General features: G+C 40.2%; 1 protein-coding gene across 1 annotated transcript in view; it reads right to left on the reverse strand.

Annotated features, from left to right (window-relative positions):
* The window catches only part of cacna1da (calcium channel, voltage-dependent, L type, alpha 1D subunit, a), a 54,771-nt gene extending 34,759 nt beyond the window's left edge, over positions 1–20,012 (reverse strand). The window contains exons 1-5 of the mRNA XM_019262509.2: positions 19,696–20,012; positions 17,304–17,745; positions 15,773–15,878; positions 3,963–4,102; positions 241–416 (exon numbers count right to left, since the gene is read on the reverse strand). Of these exons, the coding sequence (XP_019118054.2) occupies positions 241–416; positions 3,963–4,102; positions 15,773–15,878; positions 17,304–17,599 (718 nt within the window). The 5' untranslated portion in view covers positions 17,600–17,745; positions 19,696–20,012. The remainder of the gene's footprint in view (positions 1–240; positions 417–3,962; positions 4,103–15,772; positions 15,879–17,303; positions 17,746–19,695) is intronic.
* Positions 20,013–22,400: the final 2,388 nt, after the last annotated feature.

The raw sequence follows: 22,400 nt of genomic DNA on the forward strand, positions 1-22,400 counted from the left end.
AGTTGTGATCCAGTTTCAGTATATATTTCAGATAACAGTACTACAGAACCACATATACTTCAAAAATGTGTCAGACGTGTTTACTCTGAGTTTGTTTGGTTTTATTACACCCACAGCTCGCGTCTCTAGGGCACTGATGTGGATGTTCAATAGATGTTTTGTCCTCGGGGAAGGTTACACTGGGTTTACAGGGGTTGTCTGTATGTTTTCATGTGCAGCTCAGCAGTCCTCACTACGTACTGGGTACTCCTGAGACCAGCCGCAGGGGTCGCAGCACTCGGAAGGCTCGAAGGGCTTTAACATCAAATCCACCTGGTTTACCCCCATGCCCGTGCATTGACGGATGTTCAATTTCAACTTCGGCGCCATCTGACTTCTCCTCTTTGGTCAAAAGCTCCAAGACAACACTGAAGAGTCTGTCAGAAAACAAAGAAAGAACCTCACGTCTTAGTTTATCAGGGAAAACACACTGTGCAACATGTGAACTGTGATGTTGTATGTTCCAATATTAGCACAGCTGAAATGATTAGTCAATTCTTCAAATAATCTGCAACTATTTTGATGGTCGATTCATTGATTTAGTTCATTTTCAAGGAAGGAAATGTAAAACATTCAGCAGTTCTAACCTCCAAATGTGAGTATCTGCAACCTTTATTTGTCATATATGAAAGCAAACTGAATATCTTTGGGGATTTAGACTGTTAGACAAATGGAACAAGAATTTATTTTTTTAGAAAACACAACTTATTAATCAATCAAGAGCAAGATTAGCAGATTTTGTCCGACTGCAAAGTTTTCATATAAAGTATGTAAATGTCTTGATGAGAAACAACGCCAAGCACTGAAAAGAACACATAGATATTATTATGTTGTAGTGTTTCGTGTCATTTTATTGTTGTTTTCCAAATCATGAATAAATTTTCTCTTGGTACTTTTATGCACTTCATCTTTCAAAACTCAACTAATTTTATTAACAGTAAAATATTATAGTACATTAAAGTGGTTAAGTTGTGGTTCTGTGGTGGACGCTTAGTTCTAAAAACAAGCACCAGATAATGATGAATGTATAGTGTATTCGCCTATATGTGAGTACTAATTTATGTTACTGAACATTTAATTTAAACAATAACTCGTTTACTTCAAAAATGGACTTCACACACACGCCATTGTTCTCTTGCACATCAGTAATGTCAGTCAGGACTACACATTACACATGAAAACACCTTTAACAGTAAATGAAACATCCTGATTTGATTATTTTTTAATAATGCCACTGACTCTAAACAGGTTCTGTCATAAACCTTTCTAAAACATACCACCCTTCTTACTCTCCCTGGGATGAGAGGGTTTATATTTTACTGTTCTTGATCCCTCAATGTATAATTTCGCTGTGGAACTACAATGTAATATGTGCCACCTACAAAACATACTGATATCACCAGGATACAGTTAATAAGACCACACATACAGTATATTAAACACAATTCACGGTTAATGTTAAGAGACTGGTAGGTTCAAAATGTTGACAGTATGCTTTAAAACCTTTCTTTTCGCTATTAAGTCAGGTCTGGTCACCTCACTCCCTCCGTCTCAAGTAAACAAACAGCACACATGTAAACAGCAGATAAATGAATGTTTTCTACTGTATTCACAAAGAGAAATCCGTAGTAAATGAATCTCTCACCACGAGAGAGGACATTTTATTACAGTCAGTTAGACATCCCTCACCTAGCCAAGAGGGGAAATCATCTCGACACATCACATCAAAGCTGTGGACTAAAGTCGGTGAATGAAGCTGCCGATCGAGGCTGGAAGGAGTTCTGAGGGCCTATAAGCGCAGTCCGCTCAGGCTTACGTTATACTGAGTCACAGCTGTAAGACTGACCGCCTGTTCCCGGGGTTTCATTACTCATCCAGTCATGTGCTTCACACATCGACATCTTTTACTGAGTCTACCTGAGAGTCGCTTTCATAAAAAGTGATTCAAGTAGTGCTAAATTTATTAGCACAATTACTACAAATCAAGTATTCTTATTTCTATGATTGATTATAATTATATAAAGAGTTTTATGTGGGCAGGTTTTTCCTCACTCGAACTGAGGGTCTAAGGACAGAGGGTGTCACTCCCTGTACAGATTGTAAAGCCCTCTGAGGCAAATGTACTTTGTGACTTTGGGCTATACAAATAAAATCTGATTTGATTTGATTTGATTTGATTTGATATATTTATTGACTCTTCCTCATTTAGCTCCCTTGTATTTTTATCTGTATGTTTGTATGATTCTGTGTTTCTGTGTTGCTGCTTCAAACAACTTGCTCCCAGCGGGATTATTAAATCTGTTTTAAATTTTGAATTGAATATTCTTTACAATCATTTTATAAACTAACTTAAACTTAAATTTAAACTTTTCTGTCCTGTATAAAAACACATTAAATTTACATCCAAATCTATAAAAATGACCCAGATCCAACAAAAAAAACGGAGCCCGACGTCACACTCCGGCTGCCAATCAGACGCTGTGATAGGTCAAACCTCCACAGACAGCCTGAAATGTCTCTCTGTGTCTTTAATTTGATTTGGTTTGCGAAAGAGAGAGAGAGAGAGAGCGCTTTGGTCGACAGACATACAGTAACAATAACAGTAAGTGAGCGCCGGCCTTGATAAAGCTGGTTAATCAGAGAAATAAAAAGCTATTAATCTTGTCTGAATGCACGCTCAGTGCTTAGTGCTGCTTTAAGAATACATTATGTGTAGTTTCAGAGCTTTTAACATAGAAGTTTCCTATCTTATAATTGTTCATGTCTAACTACCCTCAAGATTTACTAAATGTTTTTACACAACCTTACTGTTACCTCTATGTTTATTGCAAAGCGCCCACGTCCTTTGTAATATGATGATCTTTTTCATGGTTTTTCAACAACATACCTTACAAGCCTTCAGTATTTTCTTTCAACACTTTCATCTCTATGAAGGGCATGATTGAACAAAGAGCTTTCAATAAAGCCAGGCTGAGTCTTTGAGCAATTATGATCTAACCTCTCATGCCCCACTTTAATCTACAAGACACACAGTTGCATTGAAGCCGGTTGTGAAGTGAACAGAACTTTGACCTTCGACATGAATTTATATTTCAGAGCCATCCTGACACAGCTGTGTTTTGACATCTGATACTGCCAGCATTGTTTTGGCGTGGCAGTTCAGTGATTTAGCAGCAACAGTCACTCTTCGTAGCAGGAGCAGCCGTCTTTGCGTTTGACTGCATGGCAGATCAAGCCTTCATGCTGCACACAGACAGAGATCTGACCCAGCTACCCACTGGACTGTGTGTGTTAGAGGAGAGACAGACAGAGAGAGAGAGAGAGAGAGAGAGAGAGAGAGAGAGAGAGAGGAAGGAAAATAGAGAAAAGAGAAGCTGCAATAAGGATGAAGATAACCAGAGGAGAGTGCACAGGAGATAGGAATGAGGGCAGAGTGAGATGGGGAAGGGTAAAGCATGAAGCATTTAAGGGATCAAAACTGAAGGGGGAAGTAGAAGAAAGAGTTGCAAAGACAAAGCAGAGCAGGATGGGAGAGTTTGAGAGAAAGACTGTCAGTGAGAGGAGAGACGAGGGGAAAATGGGAGAAGAGATGAAGTATGGAGAGATGGTGACTCACTCCAGTGGTGGTAAAGCTCTGATTTATTCTCTCTGTCTTTTCTGGGTCATATACTGTGGGTGTATGAGGGTCTCTATTAGCACTTGGCCGCTTGTAGCAGAAGCTTAAGCAACTTTAACTTTAACACTGATTGCCGCTCTCAGAAACTGTCAAACTGAGATTGAAGTGCAAACTAAAATAACAAAACCCCATGACGTGGTCTGTAAAAGGACACGTTTGGACGAGCTTGCATGAGCAGGTGATAGGTTTAATTAAACGTATTATAGAGTATGTTCAATGATAAGGTACCATGAACCGGAGGACTTACCCTATGACGACAATGACGAAATCCAGCATGTTCCAACCGTTTCGCACATATGCGTTTTGGTGCATCACCAGACCATAAGCGATAATCTTCAGAAAGGTCTCAATTGTGAAAATGATGAGGAAGGCATACTCAACTGTTTCCTGCAGACACACACAGAGGAAAGAAAAGAACAACATATATTTAACAGAAAGTAGATACGATATATTATTATAAAACAAGCAGTGTGAGCATTATATTAATGTGTATTGTGGACAATACGCACAGATACAAACAAATTAAAGAAATTAATCTGATGCTGAAAATGTATCTGAACATTTCAAGTCAGCTCTCTGGTGCTGATGAATGTGTACAATGGAGTAAAGAGTAAGAGAGAGTAAAGTCCAATACTTTATTTGGTCATTTTAGATTACTGCCCACAATGTACAGTGTGTACTATGTTATACTGTACCCCATAATATTAGAAATGTATGGTATCTTCTTCCCCTTCACCTATGTGGGTGTACACTGCAGGTCATAATCTAAAGCATTCCAATACCTATTTGTTCAAAACACAACAAAATATGATATAGATACATTAGAATGTAAAAAAACAAACCTCAGAAAAGTTCACCAGCGTCACATGTTGATTTTCTTTAACATTTGAAAGTCAAGCGGTAAAAATACTCATTCAGTCGAACTGCGTTGAACATCCTTTAACCAGAGCAGCGAACTCTTACCTTGACCTCATTCTGATCTGATCCGGTTCTCACACTTCCAACACTTGTCTCAGCACATATTCACAGAGAGACTATGAAAACCATGACAATATGAGAAATTTGTGCTAGGCGTAGAAAAACATTTGGAGTTTCAATCTAGGTTGAAAAAAAAGGTAAGAAGAACAGTGTTTTTAACCTCAAATCAAGACTGAAAAGGCCAGAAGCAGTTTGTCTTTATGGTTTATGGCTTTATGAAGTGTTATGTTACTTCAAAAGACTGAACATTCTGCTAATACGTCACAAAGAATAAAGTTGACAGGCATGTACCTTCTGAATAACTAGTCAGCTCTTAATCCAAAAATAAGTATCATCTGCTTGGAATATTAATTGATAATATGTGAGAGTAAGGTAAAAAAAAAGAAAAGTAGCTCGGCTTTGCACAGGCACAGTCACCTAGTAATCTTTTGCAACTCAGCACTGCGCCGTTTTTGTAAGAAAAAAAAGGGCAAAGGCACAAATAAGGAGAAAACGGCACAGAATGGGTAAAAAAGACTGATTCACTAAACTGAACAGTCAGAGATCTCTTGTTCACCGATGCATGAATGTATGAGAGAGGTTGAAAAAGGGACAAACACACTTTGACTGAAAAAGACTGAATGTTTTTAGAGGACATGTAGAGATTAGAACCAGTGATGTAACTCAGCGCTGTGCCTTTCTCTGGTTGTTTCAAAGACAAACAGAACACGGGAACATCAAGGTTGAGGTCGGTAAGCGGACAACAGAGGCACACATACAGTCGCTAGATAAAGGTGCTATGTGCATGTTAGGGAAGTGAAATGTGTGAAACGCTGGAGGTGGACACACCACATGGTGACTCAGCTATTTAGGACAGTCCTGGGACATCCCTGGAGATATGAAACCAGAGAGAGAGGCCCTTTTCATCCTTTATGCATGAGGCAGGTCAATGTAAAAAAAACGCCGCACACAGGCTGGTATTCATATCTGTCTGTCAATGCAACACTCTTTAACTTTTCGCACGAGATGTCCGCTGGGTTCTTATACTACACAATACAGACAAAAGCTAAAATCCACACACATACATGTATATTATTTTATACATAATAACCTCTTCCGCCCGAGGGAGTCCGTAATCCCGTGCTCTGTGTTCTCTGTGGACACCATAAACGCAAGAGCGCTGTGGGCTGTGGGGGCTCGTTTTCCCAACAGTTTACTGCAGATTGTGAGAAGCACTTAGCCCACAATAAGAGACATGGGCCCTTTTTGTTAGTGAAGTAAAAGGTTGTGTTAAGCTTACAGCTGCTGCCTCTTTGACAGAGCAAGCTCCGGGCCACGCGGAGCAGCGAGATCAGAACCATTCTTACAAGGATGGTAGGAAAGTGATGGACAATAAGTACAAAGAGGAAAAAATATTCAGCATGTTTTTTTTTTAATTTGTCTTCTGCAGAGTATAAAATACCGTGATGTGGATGCATTTTCTCAGTGAATGCAGAATGAAAAATATAAATCCACAGTAGTAATTAAGTCATAATTGTAAAAACACTAAAACCAGCATGCAGTATGTTGTCAGTGCAGGTTTTATCTCCCCAACGCACAGTAAATTTATGCAAATTACCACTTCCTGGTTTGTGAAAGCATGTTAAATATAATAGCAAATGATCACCATCCCCTCTCAATTAACCAGCAATTTATTCAATCATCAACACGTTAAACTGCGAGCAGTAATAGAGAGAGAGAGAGAGACAGAGAAAGAGAGTGAGGAAAGAGGCCTTTGGGGATGACCATAAATATCTCTGACTCATCTTAGTTTATTTGTGCTGTAAAGAGACTTACTGTAGTATGCTCGTTTGTCTCATGCAGTATATGTAAATGATCAGCAATTAATATGTTCACTTACTGCTATTCGCTTACACTTACAGGCCACATGTTTATGTCCTAAAATGCATGCTTACTTCACATAATAAACATAATAAAAGATACCACACGGCATAATGCATGTTCCCCTCAATTCCCAGAGCCGTACAAGCCCTCCACAGGGTGAGTGGTCATGTCTACAGGCACAACTCGGTTCATCTCACAGACTCCCACAGCTCAGATCACCATATGACAAAGGATGCTAACCCGCTGAACCATGCATTCTTCCACATAACTTGCCATATGACCGAGCCAGTGCGGACAGCGGCAATGTAAAACCTATTATGAATTCAGATGGGCTTGTGCACAGTGATCATGAGGCTCTGTGTATCTACACGCAGAAAATCACCAATTAGATTTTGTTCTTAATAATAAAAAGTGGAAATGGAGTCATAAAAAACACAATAAAACAGCTTGTCTTGAAATTACAGCACCATCTTTCAAGCATTATCATTTAATATGTAAATAAAGCCTGCGTCAAATTGAATCTTCCTGAAGAGAGACAAACAGAATAAAAGATTTAAAGGGTTTGGCATTTATATGCTTATAACCTGTCGTAATCTTAGCTTAGCATAAAGACTGGAAGCAGGGGGAAACAGCTAAAATGTTATATATGTTAATTTAATCTTTACAAAACAAAGCATGAGTATGAGCGTTGCTGGCAGTGTGATTTTCACCTTCATCTTTGGACAGAGCTACAGTAGCTACTCCCCCTGATTCCAGTTAGTTATAAAATAACCAATAAATTACAAGTCAACCAGGCAGGGCAGTCAACTTCACTGAATGTCTGTAATAAATCTCAATGCTTTATTGAAGTAATGAAGGCACGAAGAAACTGGAAGGAGGCCTGTGGCCATAAAATATATCCATATTCCATCACTGGCATGACATTAGAATAGAGAAGAGAAATGTGTCATAAAAGAATGGAAATAAATTCCAACAGTGATCATTGTAGGGTCAAGGTTGCTCGTCAACACAGCTGCTAGTTAACACAACTATAATATTAAGCCAATTTTAATGTAATACTGTCTTATTTAGTGCAAACCAACCGTCCAAACCCCAAAGATATTCACTTTCTGAAGTGTAGACGGCTAAAAAAGCTGAGACCAGAAAATGTTGGCACTCTTTCTTAAGATAAATGACTCAAAGCAATTAATGCAGATTCAATTTCTAAAAACTAATACATTAAAAAAAACACATTTTTGCTGCTATAATATGAATTCTCTACCAAATAAACTGTGCTGTCTATTAAATGTACTTCTGATCACATGACCACCTGAGTGTTACTACATGTGCGTGTATGAAAAACCGCATCTGAGCATGTGGCAACGAGCCCACAGTCACATGAGTCAGAGTGACATCACGCATGTTTGATATCTGTGTGCAACCAGAGCACTCACAAGCAGAGCAAACACGACAAACTGCAAGCAATAATACCAATAGCAGCGTAAGCCATATATATAGTGCAGTGGAGAGTAAACATACAGCACATACGCAGCAGAAAGAGACAACACAGCAGCCAATACATGACCGTAAACCAACCACAACTCTGCAGTGGGGACGGTTTGAGAGCAGATTTCCTCTGAGTGTCACAGAAACGTTAGAATGTCATCTTGCATCGGATTCTGCACATAAAGAGAATATATTATGTAGGACTTTCCACATCACTGCTACACCTCCCTCCCCCTCGCTCTCTCCATCTCTCTTTCCTTCTCCTGTCTGTATGGATCAGTCAGTGCCATCCAACCAAGCCGGGGGGGGGCGGTGGGGGTCTTAAGTGTGCAGCCTATATTGACATGCATGTTCTTATATGTGTTACGCATGGGGTTTTTGTGTTTATGTTTGAATAAAGCGTGTTGCATTACCAGCTGATGCTGGAACAGTCGTTTTAAATTTGACATTTTATCACAGTTCATTCTTACTTTCCTGATATTTTTCTACAAGAAAACGTAGACTGTGTCATCCTCGTGTCTCTACATTGCTTTTACTGTTTAACAAGTTCTTTAACAACAGCAGTGACAAAATGTCTTCTTTCTAATTGCATTAAACTGAAATCCAGCAACTGTATTACAAAGAAAACCCCCATAATGCGCCGCACAATCTCTTCTTTATTGCTCTATATAGCTGGGCCCATGTGGTGGTATGTGTACACACAAATTTATGGGTGCGTGTGTGTGTATGTGCAGTACTGTGGGGGCAGGCAGGAAAACACTTCAAGTGCAGGTCGTCATAAGAATACCCACACTACCGAGTGAAGGTCTCTGCAAAGATAAGAAAATATAGCACTGAATATTTGTTACATAAGTTTGGTTTTGCCCTAAAGTCGCGCGGTTGACACAACGCCAATGTAGTCGTTGGCTCGAAGAGGTAAAATGCTGCAGCTGTCAAGAGACCAGAGGGTTTGCTTTAGACAGTAACAGCTCAGCACAGTAATAGTCACAATATTTTAAAGGCAGCGTACAACCTCTGCAGAGCCTGTCAGCCAAAAGGCTTCAATCTGCTGAGGTTGTAAAGAGGTTTTCAGAATTCAGATAGTGACGTTTGGGCTGAACTCATTAGCAAAACCGTCAAAACTTCCCCTGATGTTGTTTCATTGCGCCTGTGTATGCATGTGACAAATAGTAAATCTGCAACCTGAATGCTGCAACACCGGATGAGGAATAAATACACATTCTTATTCAGTCAAGCCCACGCATTCCTGTCACTCCTCACAAATATGGACACACACATAAACACATATAATGCAAATGTCAAATGTAAAGACGGGCTCACCCTCTTCTTGTTTGTTTCTTTGTGGTTCATTTGCAGGTCTGTGAACGTTAGTGATCCTTGGCGAACAGACAAGTGCTTGCAGATGTGTGCCCATATGACAGCAGCTGTCATGGAAACCAAAACTGAAGGCTGAACTCAGGAAATGAAAGTAAGATCCCTGAAATATGTTCTCTGTTGCTTGTTAATCAATCAGTCCAGCTCTTCAGTTTTATTGCGATTTCATAGCTTTGGGTCAAGCAGGCAGTGGACAGAGCTTCAGTTGAATATTTAAAAAATCAATCAGTAACGGTATCTGTACTGATGTGACATTATTATCAGCATGACGTGATTGATAAAGACTATCAGGGAAGACAAAACTGTACAGGTGTCTCCATGTCTCTGTCTGGGTTTGCGACCTCTCTCCATTGTTCAGTCTCTTCCCATTTTGTGTCATCTTCAGTTATCACGCCTCGCACGTTAAATTCGTCTCTCTCACTCTGTCGACTTCAGTCTCCCTCATACACACAAGCCCAAGCATGCGCGCACACACACACACACACACACATGCGCACATTTCGGAAAAGTCAGCAAAGTAAATTTAAATAAGTGTGAGGTATGTGTATGTGTTTTGTTTTTAATTGTTATATATGATAAAACCAATGTATGTTTTAACACCATGTATTGATCTAACCAAGAAACCAGTTATTTTTCAAACCAAAGGAAACACAAGACAACACTGAAGTCCAACTTTATATGAGGTGTTCATCTCATGTACCAACAAATACTCTTAAATCACTATTATAAGTGAACAAATCAGTCATTTTTGTCAGCCTCTTATAGGTGAATTATTTCCTCATTGAAAACCCTTGAAAAGACTGCAAAAGCCCCCGAAACAAGTATAACTCACAAATAATAAATAATAGGTGCACTCTGCTGATATATTCGTGCTTGTATAGGTATAGGATTTGTACTGAACACACAGACTGAACATACTACTGAACTGGTAGCTACTAAAGTGCATATAAACAGTGATTCAGCCTTAGGGAACAAAAGTGAACAAATTACATCGTCGGTGACAACAAAACTGAGCGGAGCAAAAGTATCAAAGTGAGTCGTGATCTTCACCTCTGGTTTTTCACTCTTTTGTCATTTCCTGTCATTTATACAATGTATCGACCTTCACTAACCCTTTTCTTACAAATTACAATGTTATTTATCTTTAAACTGACAGGTTACGAGTTGCAACTGTAATTTTCCTGTCTTGAAACTCACAAATCTAAAGTCCAAATATGTCAGAATGTGCAATTATGTTAACCAGAAAAATGCTGTTATATAACATTAGCATTGCAGTGAAAAATGAAGTGCATTCATCCTACAGTCTATCTATCTATCTGGACTATTGTAACTCTTTGTTATCAGGCTGCTCCATTTAGTCTCTTAGGACTATTTAGTTAATTCACAATGCTGCTGCACGTGTTCTGACAGGAACCAAGATCAGAGATCACATCTCTCCTATATTTAAAATCCTGCTGCTTACATACAAAGCTCTTCATGGTCAGGCACCATCATATCTAAAAGAGCTCATAGTACCTTACTACCCCTGTAGAACACTGCGCTCTCAGGATGCTGGGTTCCTTGTGGTTCCTATAGTCTCCAAAAGTAGACTGGGAGCCAGAGCTTTCATCTATCAAGCTCCTCTTCTGTGGAACAAACTCCCAAATAAAAAAGCCACCTATTGTATTTGGTGGTGACTGTGTTATTTACAGCCTGAGAAACAAATTAATTCATTCATAATTTGCCTGCCGTTTCCCTTTAAGAAGGCCTGTTTGACGCACGCACTGTTAACACGCTCTGCTGTTGTACTTTATCATGGCTGCACTTTCACACACACAAAGCTCTGACTCCCTCTTTACTCTCCCTTTCTCTGCCTCTCCCTCCCTCCCTCACACACACACGTACACACACACACGTACACACAGACAAACAAACACACTCTCACACTTGCACACACATGCAGAAATACACATTCAAGATAACAAGCAGGGACAGAGCTAGTGTGAGCCACAAATGAGCAGCTACGTTAAGTGACTAAACACATACTTCTACCATCATCTCTATGGGAGTCCACAGTCCAGACGTTGCCACTTGTGCCAGCCATTACACACACACACGCACACACACACACACAGGCACAGCCAACTGCTTCATCCATCACGCACGTACACGACTGTGGCAAACAGCAACATTAGGAACTTTCCATTATATAACAATGTAACAATATGCACTGTTTGACTGGCACGGAGCCCATGGAGCACTACATACTGTAATGAAATGAGCTGTGTTGTCTGATTGTGTGCCATAGTAGAAATCACAGTAATGTTACATTACTGGGAGATGGTGAGCATGTAACTATCATTACTGTAAACTAATTTAACTTGTTAAATTAAACAGCGGAGGCAGTTGTGCACAATGATCTCCCATGTCAACAACAAAGGAAATCGTTTTTTTCATAACTATCAGATATTAAATAAAGGTACTCAATAAAACCAACGTGTACAGCATGTATGTTTGTGTTCATCAGCCCCTCTGTCTTCCTGTTCCATGAACAACAATACCCGTAGATTTTCTTTAATCGTTGATTTGGCTAAATGTTTTTTAAAATGCTCATCTTCTCAATTGCAACAGCATCCAAATGTCAAGCTGATTCAAAACTGTAATTTCTCTGCTGGTCTCGAAACGACCTCTCAAGTGAGCAGACACTACTGTCTTCACATGTTGCGTCCTTTTGTCCCCACTAAAATAAATAGCTATGCGGAGTTATGCAATGACAGTGGTACGGGGCAAACACTACATGATACCAGACGCAATTCGCTGCGTGTTGGCTTACGAAGGATGAGATGTATGAATCATATCCACCAAGAAAAGGTCATTGTTTTGCTCGGCTACCTTCAGCAGGAGCTGCCTGGGGTGTTGAGTCTCAGATAGATAAGTCAGAAATGACCTTAAAGCAAAGGCAGGAGGGTTGCAGACAATTTGTCTGTCCCCTAGACAAGGTGGGTGCGGAGAAGACACGTGCAGGATGCATGGTGTGTGCGCTTCATACTATTGCAGGTGAAATGACTCAAGAAAGGAGGAGCAATAAAAAACAAAAAGTGAGCTAAATAGAAACTAAGTGACAGCTTTTGTGCGGATATGTGTGCGCTCGCTACATGTTACTCACTTGTGCCTCCTGGTGGTAGAAGGACCCCAATCTTTTGCCCTGCGTTCCGCCTGAGGAGGAAATTGCTTTCTATTTATAATGAGCTGCTGCATTTAACCAGGCCTTACTAACAAGACGGGCAGAATCATGCTATTAAGGCCTCTATGACTTTGCAGCATTGCCCTGTTCTAACTCACGGCAGCTCTGCACCACCTAGGCACTGTGTGCATACAGTGTAGCACAAGCAGATGCACAGATCCAGTATTTGTACCTTGTGTGAGTGAACACACTCACAAGCATCGAAGACAGCTTGTCTGTGTTGCAAGGATTCAGTATCTGTTTGTGTTTAAAGTTACACCACTTTTGAATGTGTCACAGGGTAAAAAGCAATATAATTTGATCCTGGCTTTACACATCAGGCTTCTCAGCAACCCATCTCAGTTTTCATATCGGCCTTCAATCCACCCGTGAGGCTGCAGAGCGGAGCGGTGTGAAATGGCAATCTTCACTACAGCTTTACCTGCTGGCTGCTATAGCAAAACTAGCTCAGCATTTTTCTCTGTAGCGCTCCTCCTGCGACTACAGCGGGAGTTCTGTAGAACAACAAGGCCAAGCTGGCACACCTGCCCTACAAAGTATTCTATTGTTCAACCTCTGCTGAAAAGGGAAAGAATGCATTATTCACCCTCTGGTATCTGATTTAATGTTGACACTGCAGAATTAAACCAAAGTCCTGTGCAAGCAATGTAACGCTGTCTGTAGCACTGGACAAGGATCAGGATCAGGATCAGCAAAAACATAATATAGTGCAGTTAGAGAATAATCCATATAAGCACAGAGAAGGCAGTTCTGCATTTTCAAGAAGTTAAGCTTTGTCCTGACTATACTGAAAGGAAGCCACTTTATGATAAATCGTTTTATATGTAATCATCAGCACGTCTTCTCATCTCAACTTAATGATCTCGTTCATGACGCATGAAGCTGCATCAATGATGCCGCTCAGTCCTGGACCACCTGAGAGGCGGTGCTCAAAATGTAGCATTCTGGTTCATTCTTAATGGCTGCATCTATTAATCTAATCTGACACTTGTGTTTAGAGGGGAGCTGCATCGGGTCCATTAGAAAAGAGTGAGAAATATTACACAGCGATGCCTCTAACAGGGTTGGTTTATATTTTAAAGGCTGAGATGAGATGGAATATGCATTTGGTCATTATTAAAGTGAATATTAAAACATTCCTAGACTTTTCTCTCTGCCAGACACCCTTGGGTGTGATCTAAACGCATGAGAAGATGCAGCAGAGCTCTGAACATATGAACATCCTGACAGCATTTCACTTAGGTCAATAACGGTTGCTTTGCAAATCTATACCAAGACCTGAGCTTCAGAGGTTATGGAAAAAGTTACAAGTATGAAATAAGCACCTGCCAACATTATACACATGGTCCATTATCAGTCTTAGGCACACATTACTAAAGGGCATCTGCCACCGAGAGCTGTGAAAGTATCTTCTTTTTTTAACACATAAATAAACCTCACATTCATGCTCTGTAGTAAAATATTTATTTGGTGCATTGCAACATTTTGTAGAAATACGCCAATGTGACTTCTTTTCTTTCCTGACACTGATTCTGACCCACAAACTGAGAAAAGTAGCAGACAACATCAACATGCTGATATCCATGTTCCTTAATTTAAAATCAGTAAACAGAATAAAATGCAACAATGAAACGTACTTGTGGTAACATCAGCAATCTACAGCTGTCAATATCAGCACCTCTGGTTTTACAATAAAGGCCACATTTATTGAGAAACACTTAGTTTAACAGTAATGATTTTGTACCAGCAGCAGCCTAAAGCATCAAAATAGCTCTGCACAGAAACATAAAAATACATTTAGAAAAAGAGTTTACAGACTCGGATATATAAGAACTTCTGTTGCTGTAAAAAAAAAATGGCACAGGCGCTTCGGAAATGCCTTCTTAAGAGTCCAACCAGCCTCACATCATTCTCCTGATTCTTGTTCCATATTTGTTATGTAAGTGTGCCCATTTTCCTCCAGTCAACTATTAGGACAGCCTAACTCTTTCAAACTTCACTCCCAAACTAACCCTGATAACATACTGTACTGTATGTACTGTAACTGTATCAGACGCTGTAACATCCCAGATGGCCCACTTTCCTGTGATGCACCACCGCTGTGTAAACAAACACCCTGAGGTCACCCTCCAGGAGGTCAAACTGAGAAGCAGTACACCTTACTTCTCTAAAGTAGTCCAGACACACTTTTAGCTATAGCTGTAGCTTCTCTTTGCGCAGCGGGTTCAGTAAAATAGACACTTCCACCGTTCTTTTACAACAGGCTGGTAACCTTTCTCTGACATGTTCCTGCACTCAGAGGAAGCTGAGAATTAGACATTCAAATGTCTGCAGAGAAGCTGTATAAGGTGCTCATGAATCATGGAACACTACAGCTAAATTGTGCTCATGTAAGGACCACATTCGTGCGTGTTTGTCTGGCTTTTGGAGGGTGCACTCATCCTCAGCTGTGGAACAATGCTTACAACACTACATCACCCATAATTCATCACACAGACATAAATGCACAAGGTGCACAGAGTGGTGCAATGACGAGAAAAAATCTAAAAATAGAAAGCTGAATAAAACCTCTGTACAGGGAAACTATGACATGATAAAGCACCAATGAGGGTAGTTGTCAAAGTGTTTCTCTGTGTAGGCACAGCAGATATTTCAAATCTGCATGATAAAGCAATATACTGAAGGCACAATCTGCATGCAACATCTTACTATTTGCTGCAAAATCTCTCACTGTATCTTCATCTCAGAGGAGCGATACAATCAAACTTTGTCAACTGAATGAGGATTATGAAGTAATTAATGAAGCCTTTTAGATTGATCTTTAAACTGCTGAACAAAGAAAGCAGACAACAGCAGCAGACACACAAAGAGATGATCTTTCATTCTTACTCTCATAGTAACATAATAAAATCATATTTCATATTCATAACAAAGAATTTATTCATCCTTTTTTTTACGGACAACAACCCTTAGCTCAAGCCAAGACTGTAAGAGGTTTTGACCATGTTACCTCACAGAGTCAATTTAAGGACTATGCAGAGCAAGAGCAGCCTGTCTTTGATGCATCCACTGAGCGTCAGCAGAAGCACCAACAGTTACCGATTAAATGGATTATAAGGACGTAATCTACTCACCAGGTCATGGTTTGTGGAGTTAGAATCATCTTCAGGGAAGGGGACATAGACAGCTAAGGCCATACAGTTGGCAAAAATAGCAATTAATATAAAGATATCAAATGGCCTGAGAAAAGAAGTTAAGGAAAACACGGGAGAAAATGATGCAACATAGCAAGAAATTATAAATAATATGGTTAGAATTACTTGTCAAATCCCACGCTGTGAAAATAAAACTTCTACGCTGTTTGTAACTTGTTAGGTAGATGTGAAAACTAGTTCAAAGACATCAGAGGTCCCTGATCCTGAGTCAGATTATAGGTTAATTGAGTTTTAAATGGCAGAACAAAGCCATAAATGATCTGTATGGTTTTGGTTTTGTTATCTTTGGTCTAACATAATTGCAACGTGCACTAGATTACTAGTTCCAAACCTGACTGTTCAAGGGTTAATAGGATACATTAAAAGGTCACAATATGATTTGTTAATTACTGGATAAGTTTGTTTCTTTAGATCTCTAAATCTCTATAGAGTGAATAAGGTTTTAATCGACATATGCAACTGGTGAAAGTGGTGCAAAAGTAGACAAAGCTTTGTTTTAAAGGATCAAAAGTCGAAAAGGTTGGGAACATCTGTATTGCACTGATGTTATCACTGCCTCTTCTCCTACAAACCAAATCTGAATCTGCAGATTCACCAGAGCGTAACTCAGAAGCTACTAAAAACTAAGAGACAATAAATAAATTAAATATCATAATGTAGAAACTAAAACAAATATCTTGAATTCAGTCTTCACACTCTTTTGATCACTGAACAGAAAACACACACTGGTTGTGCACTGTCAATGCAGAACAAATTGAGACTTTACATTTCCCAAAGAATACCGGTAGTAAATCCAAATAGTTTTTTTTGTTTGTTTGTTTTTTTAAGAAACACACAAAGACGAATGTATCTTTGTGATTCACACACATTTAACAACCGTCTGGTGGTTTTTATGATGACAGCGTCTGCTTACGCAGAAACAAACCCACCAGGCTGTCACACAGCTGTGGCGTCCCTTTTCTCTACACATCTTGCCATGTTACCTTACCTTGTGTTTTATTGACTTTCACCTAATTTTTTGTTTCAGATTATTTTCTAACTGATGTATCTATTACAGATATAAATAATACACTGCAAAAACAGTCTGAAAAAAGAGAAGATTTTGTTTCTCCTTTTTTGTCATTTTTAAGTGGCCTGTGTCTGATTACTTTACTATTACTAACAAGTAGGCCTGCGACTTATAATCATTTTCATTATCGAATATTGTGGCAGTTATAACTAACCCATCCATCCATAATCATTCTATTTTATTCAATGATAGAAAATAGTGGGACATGCGCCCTTCACCAAAGCTGGCATCTTCAAATGTAATTAATCGTTCATCAAAATAGTCGCTAATTTATTTTCCATTGATCAACTAATCATTTTAGCTCTCTGAACAAGTGATGATCTTCAAATCTCAAACCTCAGATGGGTTCCTACCACTGCATAAAGCCACTGTAAAGGATACTTCCACTCCACCAGGCTGATGCAGGCCCTGCGTACGGGGTTGTTGAGGTTGAGGCAGAACAGAGCCCTCGGTGGCCTGCTGTTGGCGTTACTGCCCTGTTTCTTGCTTTTGGCATACTGCTGCCGCTTCTTCTGTGCCAACGCACCTACCGGGATGGTAGTGGACGCTGGGGCAGGCAGGACGGGTGGAGCGGGTGGTGCCGCAGGGGCTGGGGCCGCAGCAGGGGCAGGGGTGGAGGCGGGAGGGGCCTCTGGGGCCACTGGGGCTGGGTCTGGGGCGGGCCCGTTGGCGCTCATGGTGTGGGCGTGGCTCTGTGAGGAGCATCCAGCAGCATGGATCTGCCAGGGTAGACAGGGAGGCTAAAAAAGGGCAGAGCAGTCTGACCAATGAGCTGGCACGTCACCAGGGGGAGCGACTCTGGTGCTGCTGGCATAATTTGCCTCTGAGGAGAGAGAAGAGAGATGCCATCAGTACATTTTACACTTTGCTAACAATAAGAGAATAATGGATGTTGCTTTTAAGCGCAGAGCAGAGCACATTACACCTGTCCTCAAATCACTTCCTTGGTGTGAATAATGTACTAGAATAGACTTTAAGGTTTTGCAGCCTGTTAATAAACCTCTCAGTGACCTTGGCACACCATATATGTTAGACCTACTTAAAGATACTCTCAGGTCATCTTGTTCAGAGTCAGATCAATGCCCCTGGACCCTTCAATAGGTTTCCTGAAGACCTTAGAAGTTTCTGTTGCCTTACAATCATATGCGATACATTGTTTGGAAGTGAATAATCTATATGTGAGTCTCCCTTTAGGCATGTTGTGATGGCTATCATCATTATTATCCCTTTCTTCTTAAACTTTGTGCAAAGCTGGGTATGAAACGTGCGATATAAATAAAGTCTTTTCTTTGTCAAGCTCAAACTTTCAACTTTCAGATTTCTTCTTGACGGTGGAGCTAAATCGAAATATGTCTTTCGCAGCCATCTGTGCTGTAGAGGTGCATCGTATGAGAACACAATTTACATTATGAGAGGGAAGACACACACTGAAGACACAATCTTCTATACGATAGTGTCGAAGGTGACAAGAACTGCTTGTCTCTTGAAGGATAAATAAGCTATTTGTGTTCCCTCCAAACGGCATCAGATGTCAAATACATCCCGTTGTATTAACAGTGAAACTAATGAAATGTGTTAAGTGAACCTGAGCTCCTCTAAAACTACAAGGAATATGGCAGGTTGGCCTGGCTCTGATGTTGCATATCAAGAGTCTAAATATAGTACAACGATCCAAAAATCTCCTGAACATATTCTTTGAGGAAAAGAAAACATGAAGGCAGATGACAGCTCAAGCCAAAACACACACACACACACACACACACACACACACACATATATATATATAGCCACACATACACACAGAAATCAAGCTGTGAATTCAGAGCTGCCACTCTCAGACATCACTTGGTCACATCAGTTGTATAAGTCCTTGAACTGCGAGCAGGCCCCCGCAGAGGAAGAAACAGAAAAGGTCACATTGCAGTGATGCTCCAAGAAGAAGAATCCATCTTCATATTGTATAGAAAGAAAAAGAAAGAAGAAAAAAAATATATGTGACATGAATGTTATTGTGATGTAACACTGCACATCTTGGTGGTGCATTCAGTCTGCCTGCTTTTAAATCCCCCCCCCCCCCCCCCCCCCCCTTTGTGCTAGGATGCTGCCTCCACGTAGCAGTGGCTAGTGCAAACCTTCAGTGTGCATGAACAATGCGTATTCAAATGCGCTTATTTCGGAGTATTAATATTCACTGCTGCATCGACAACGTCGTTAAAAAAATAAAAAAAACAAACACTGTGAGCGATTCGTGACAAAAAGACACACACAAAAAAAATCAGCATCAAGCGTCCTCACGTTTCTCCTTGGACACCACCGTGGTAGGATATAATGAAACCTCCCCCCCTCTCTCCAAAAAATAAATAATATATATATATATATATAATGACAGCCGCTCGTAGTGAAAATTGAGCAGCCGTCAGATGATCTGCTCAGCAGAAACAGCTGCCAACGTTATTACAACAAACCTCAATCAGTGATGCTCTTACACTCAGGGGCTAATATAGTGGACAGTCCACATGACTCAGTTTGTAGAAAAGGTCCAAGCCCTGATCATGCTCTGTTACAAATTCTATTTATTGTTTATGACAATCTCTCCCCCCTCTGAATCCACGCAACATGACCGCGTCTAGAGGAAAGTGGCCATTAATAACTGCTGTCCTCTTATAATAAAGGGTAAAAAAAAAAAAGGGGCATCATCATCATCATCATTGCCTGCATGCATGCAGGAAAAAAAACGCAGCCATGCTAAGAGGCTAACTTCAGTGTGCTGTACCTCTCCTGAAGACTTTATAATTCAGCCGCGGTCGTCTTCTCCCCCGCTCGGTAACACGGCTCCGGTGCTTCGGAGGGCGAAAAAAAAACGCAGGTCCCGCGTCTCAAACGGCGGTTTAATAAATTCATCAGCTCCGGGAGCAGGAGGGACACATAAAGCCTGTGCATTAATTAAGCTCTTCCATGGTGATAGAGCTGGAGAGACAGGAGAGTGCGCACCAGACAACAGAGCATCCTCCGTCCGCTGCCTTGCTTATCGTCACGGCGCCAGTGAACACTGAAACGAGTGCACATCATCAGAGAGCAAGCTCTCCTCCTTCTGGCCCAGACTCTGCTGCTGCTGCTGCTGCTGCTGCTGCTGCTGCTGCACAACAGAAACTCTGCTCACATCAAATAGGTGCCAGGACATGTCCCAAATGTTACCTGCTCCTGGTTCTTTCAAGGGGACACTTTTCAAACAAGGGGGCCACATGCAGCATCCATTAATCACGTGAAGGTCAACTGCTCTGAGATGACTCAAATTAGTGTGAGCCTGTGTTTGTGAAATAGTGAAAGACAGACTTACTTTATCATAATAAATATATTGAGTACTACTTTCTATAACCCTTTATGGAGAGCGTATAGATTGTAGCTTATGTTAATGTAAATAAATAAGAAAAAAAAGTTGTGTCAATTCCCATCAGCAGCTTTTTCTTATTTGTAATGTTGGTAATTCATTAATACTCACTTTCTAATAAGCCACCAAGCATGTTGAAATGTTGCAAGGTCATTAGTAAAGGTGTTAATCATCAAATCTACAGTCATAAATGGATTCTCTGGAGAATAAGTGGTGAAATGATCTAAAGGATTTTCATATACTGGCAACTCAACAAGTCATTCTTGTTGTTGGAACTAATCTATGGAGCATTAGTGAATTATTTGTTAAATATTAGGTCTAAACCTGTTTTTAGAAAGGATGCCTTGTGTGGCAGCAAATATGGCTGAAATTATGGCAATCAGTGCAGCAGCAACACCACTCCTAATGTTCAGACTATAATTTAGAGGCAAATAAGAATAATTGCACCGCCAGAAGGTCCCAGGTTCCATTTTGATGGCCGCACTCAACCACAAACAGCGCTGGACTAATACATGTAACAGCACACACGCAGTGTACTGTCACTAATTAGCCCTTTGTTTTGTTTTCATGTGAATACTCTTTCTGCTTAAAATATGAATGCAACTTTCAGACGTCTGAGTTCTGTTAAAAACAACAAACAATCATCAGTTCAATTCTTATTAAATATTGGTAATCATATTCATAAATGCTCTGTTCTTCAGGCCCACTGTGCCTCCAAAATAGTTAAACATAATAATTATGTATTGTCACCCCACTTCTATGAACACAGCCATTGCTTGTTTAACTTATAACAGCAGTAAAAATAAAGAGTCCTGTCATTGCTGAAGTCACTGACAGGACTGGGAGATACTGGTGGTCAGTCCTTACTGGCAGAGAGTATGTGAGCGGAGTGGGGCCACAGCAATTTACACTCCCTGATGGAAGCAAAGTGTACTTCCTCAGCAGGCTTTCCATTTATCAATCCACTCACACTTCACACGAGAGTCAGAGAAACCTGTTGCAGTTGGCTCCATAGACAATGTGATGAATAATTTAAAGGTAGTAAGAATGTATGGCCTACAAGTTGAGATGAAGGATCATCTCTGCAGTGGCACGGCACTAGTATACCAGCTAAACTACGAGTTCATTGTCACCTAACTCTGAAATTCATTTTGTTTCCATTGGGCAGTTCATTTTAAGAAATATACGCATAGAATAAAACAGATATAAAACTTACATGTATAAAACACATCACCTAAATCGCCTGTTGGAGGGCAGAAGTCGGTATTCTCTATTTAAAACACGCAAGGAGTCACAAGAGATACTGTCTTGCCTGCTGCTCTGCAGTCGGTGAAAATGTGTCGTTTCCTCTGACAATTTGTTGCCCTCCTTCGACGTGCTCCCCTTTGAACTACATTTCCCATTTGCCTCCAGTGTTCATGATGGGAAAGTAAGTCAACACCACCCTGCCTGATCTAGCTGTAACACACATACCTCTCTCCCGTTACAGCCGTACTTGGTAAAGACAATTCTGGAATATTTCAGATGTTACTAAATAAATACAACCCTGTCCCTTTACTTCTGTTGTATTATACTATACTGTATCTTTAATTTGAGACTCTTATACATTCAGAAATCATATATTTTGTGTTATAGCAGCTTTTTCTCTTCGGGACTACAATTTTAAAAGTGCTTTCCATACAATACTGAACAAATAACTGTCATTACTGTTAATATCTGTAAGAACCTCTCTAGCCAGTACGAGACAATACTGCCCTAACATAAAACCAAGCTGCTTATTATATATAAAAAGGAAGTCTGGCAAATTCAATAGCCTCACAAAGCACTTGTACATCTGTCACACACACAGCTACACATTAATCCCACCCTTATGAAAAACTAATGACCAAATGATAGCCATGACCCGCAGAAGACCCTTTAAAAATCCACTTGTTATGTTATCAAGCCTCTTTAGTAAAACTGACAAAACAGAAACTCTTTTATAAGTTAAAGGACTTTAATACACGGTTTGAACTGAGAAGTAGTTTACTTTCCTATAAAATGCTTTCATCCAATATCTACAACCATACTACAGCGAAAAAACAGAACAT

The sequence above is a fragment of the Larimichthys crocea genome, chromosome VI (genome assembly GCF_000972845.2).
Source record: "Larimichthys crocea isolate SSNF chromosome VI, L_crocea_2.0, whole genome shotgun sequence".
In the NCBI taxonomy this organism is placed as follows: Eukaryota; Metazoa; Chordata; class Actinopteri; family Sciaenidae; genus Larimichthys; species Larimichthys crocea.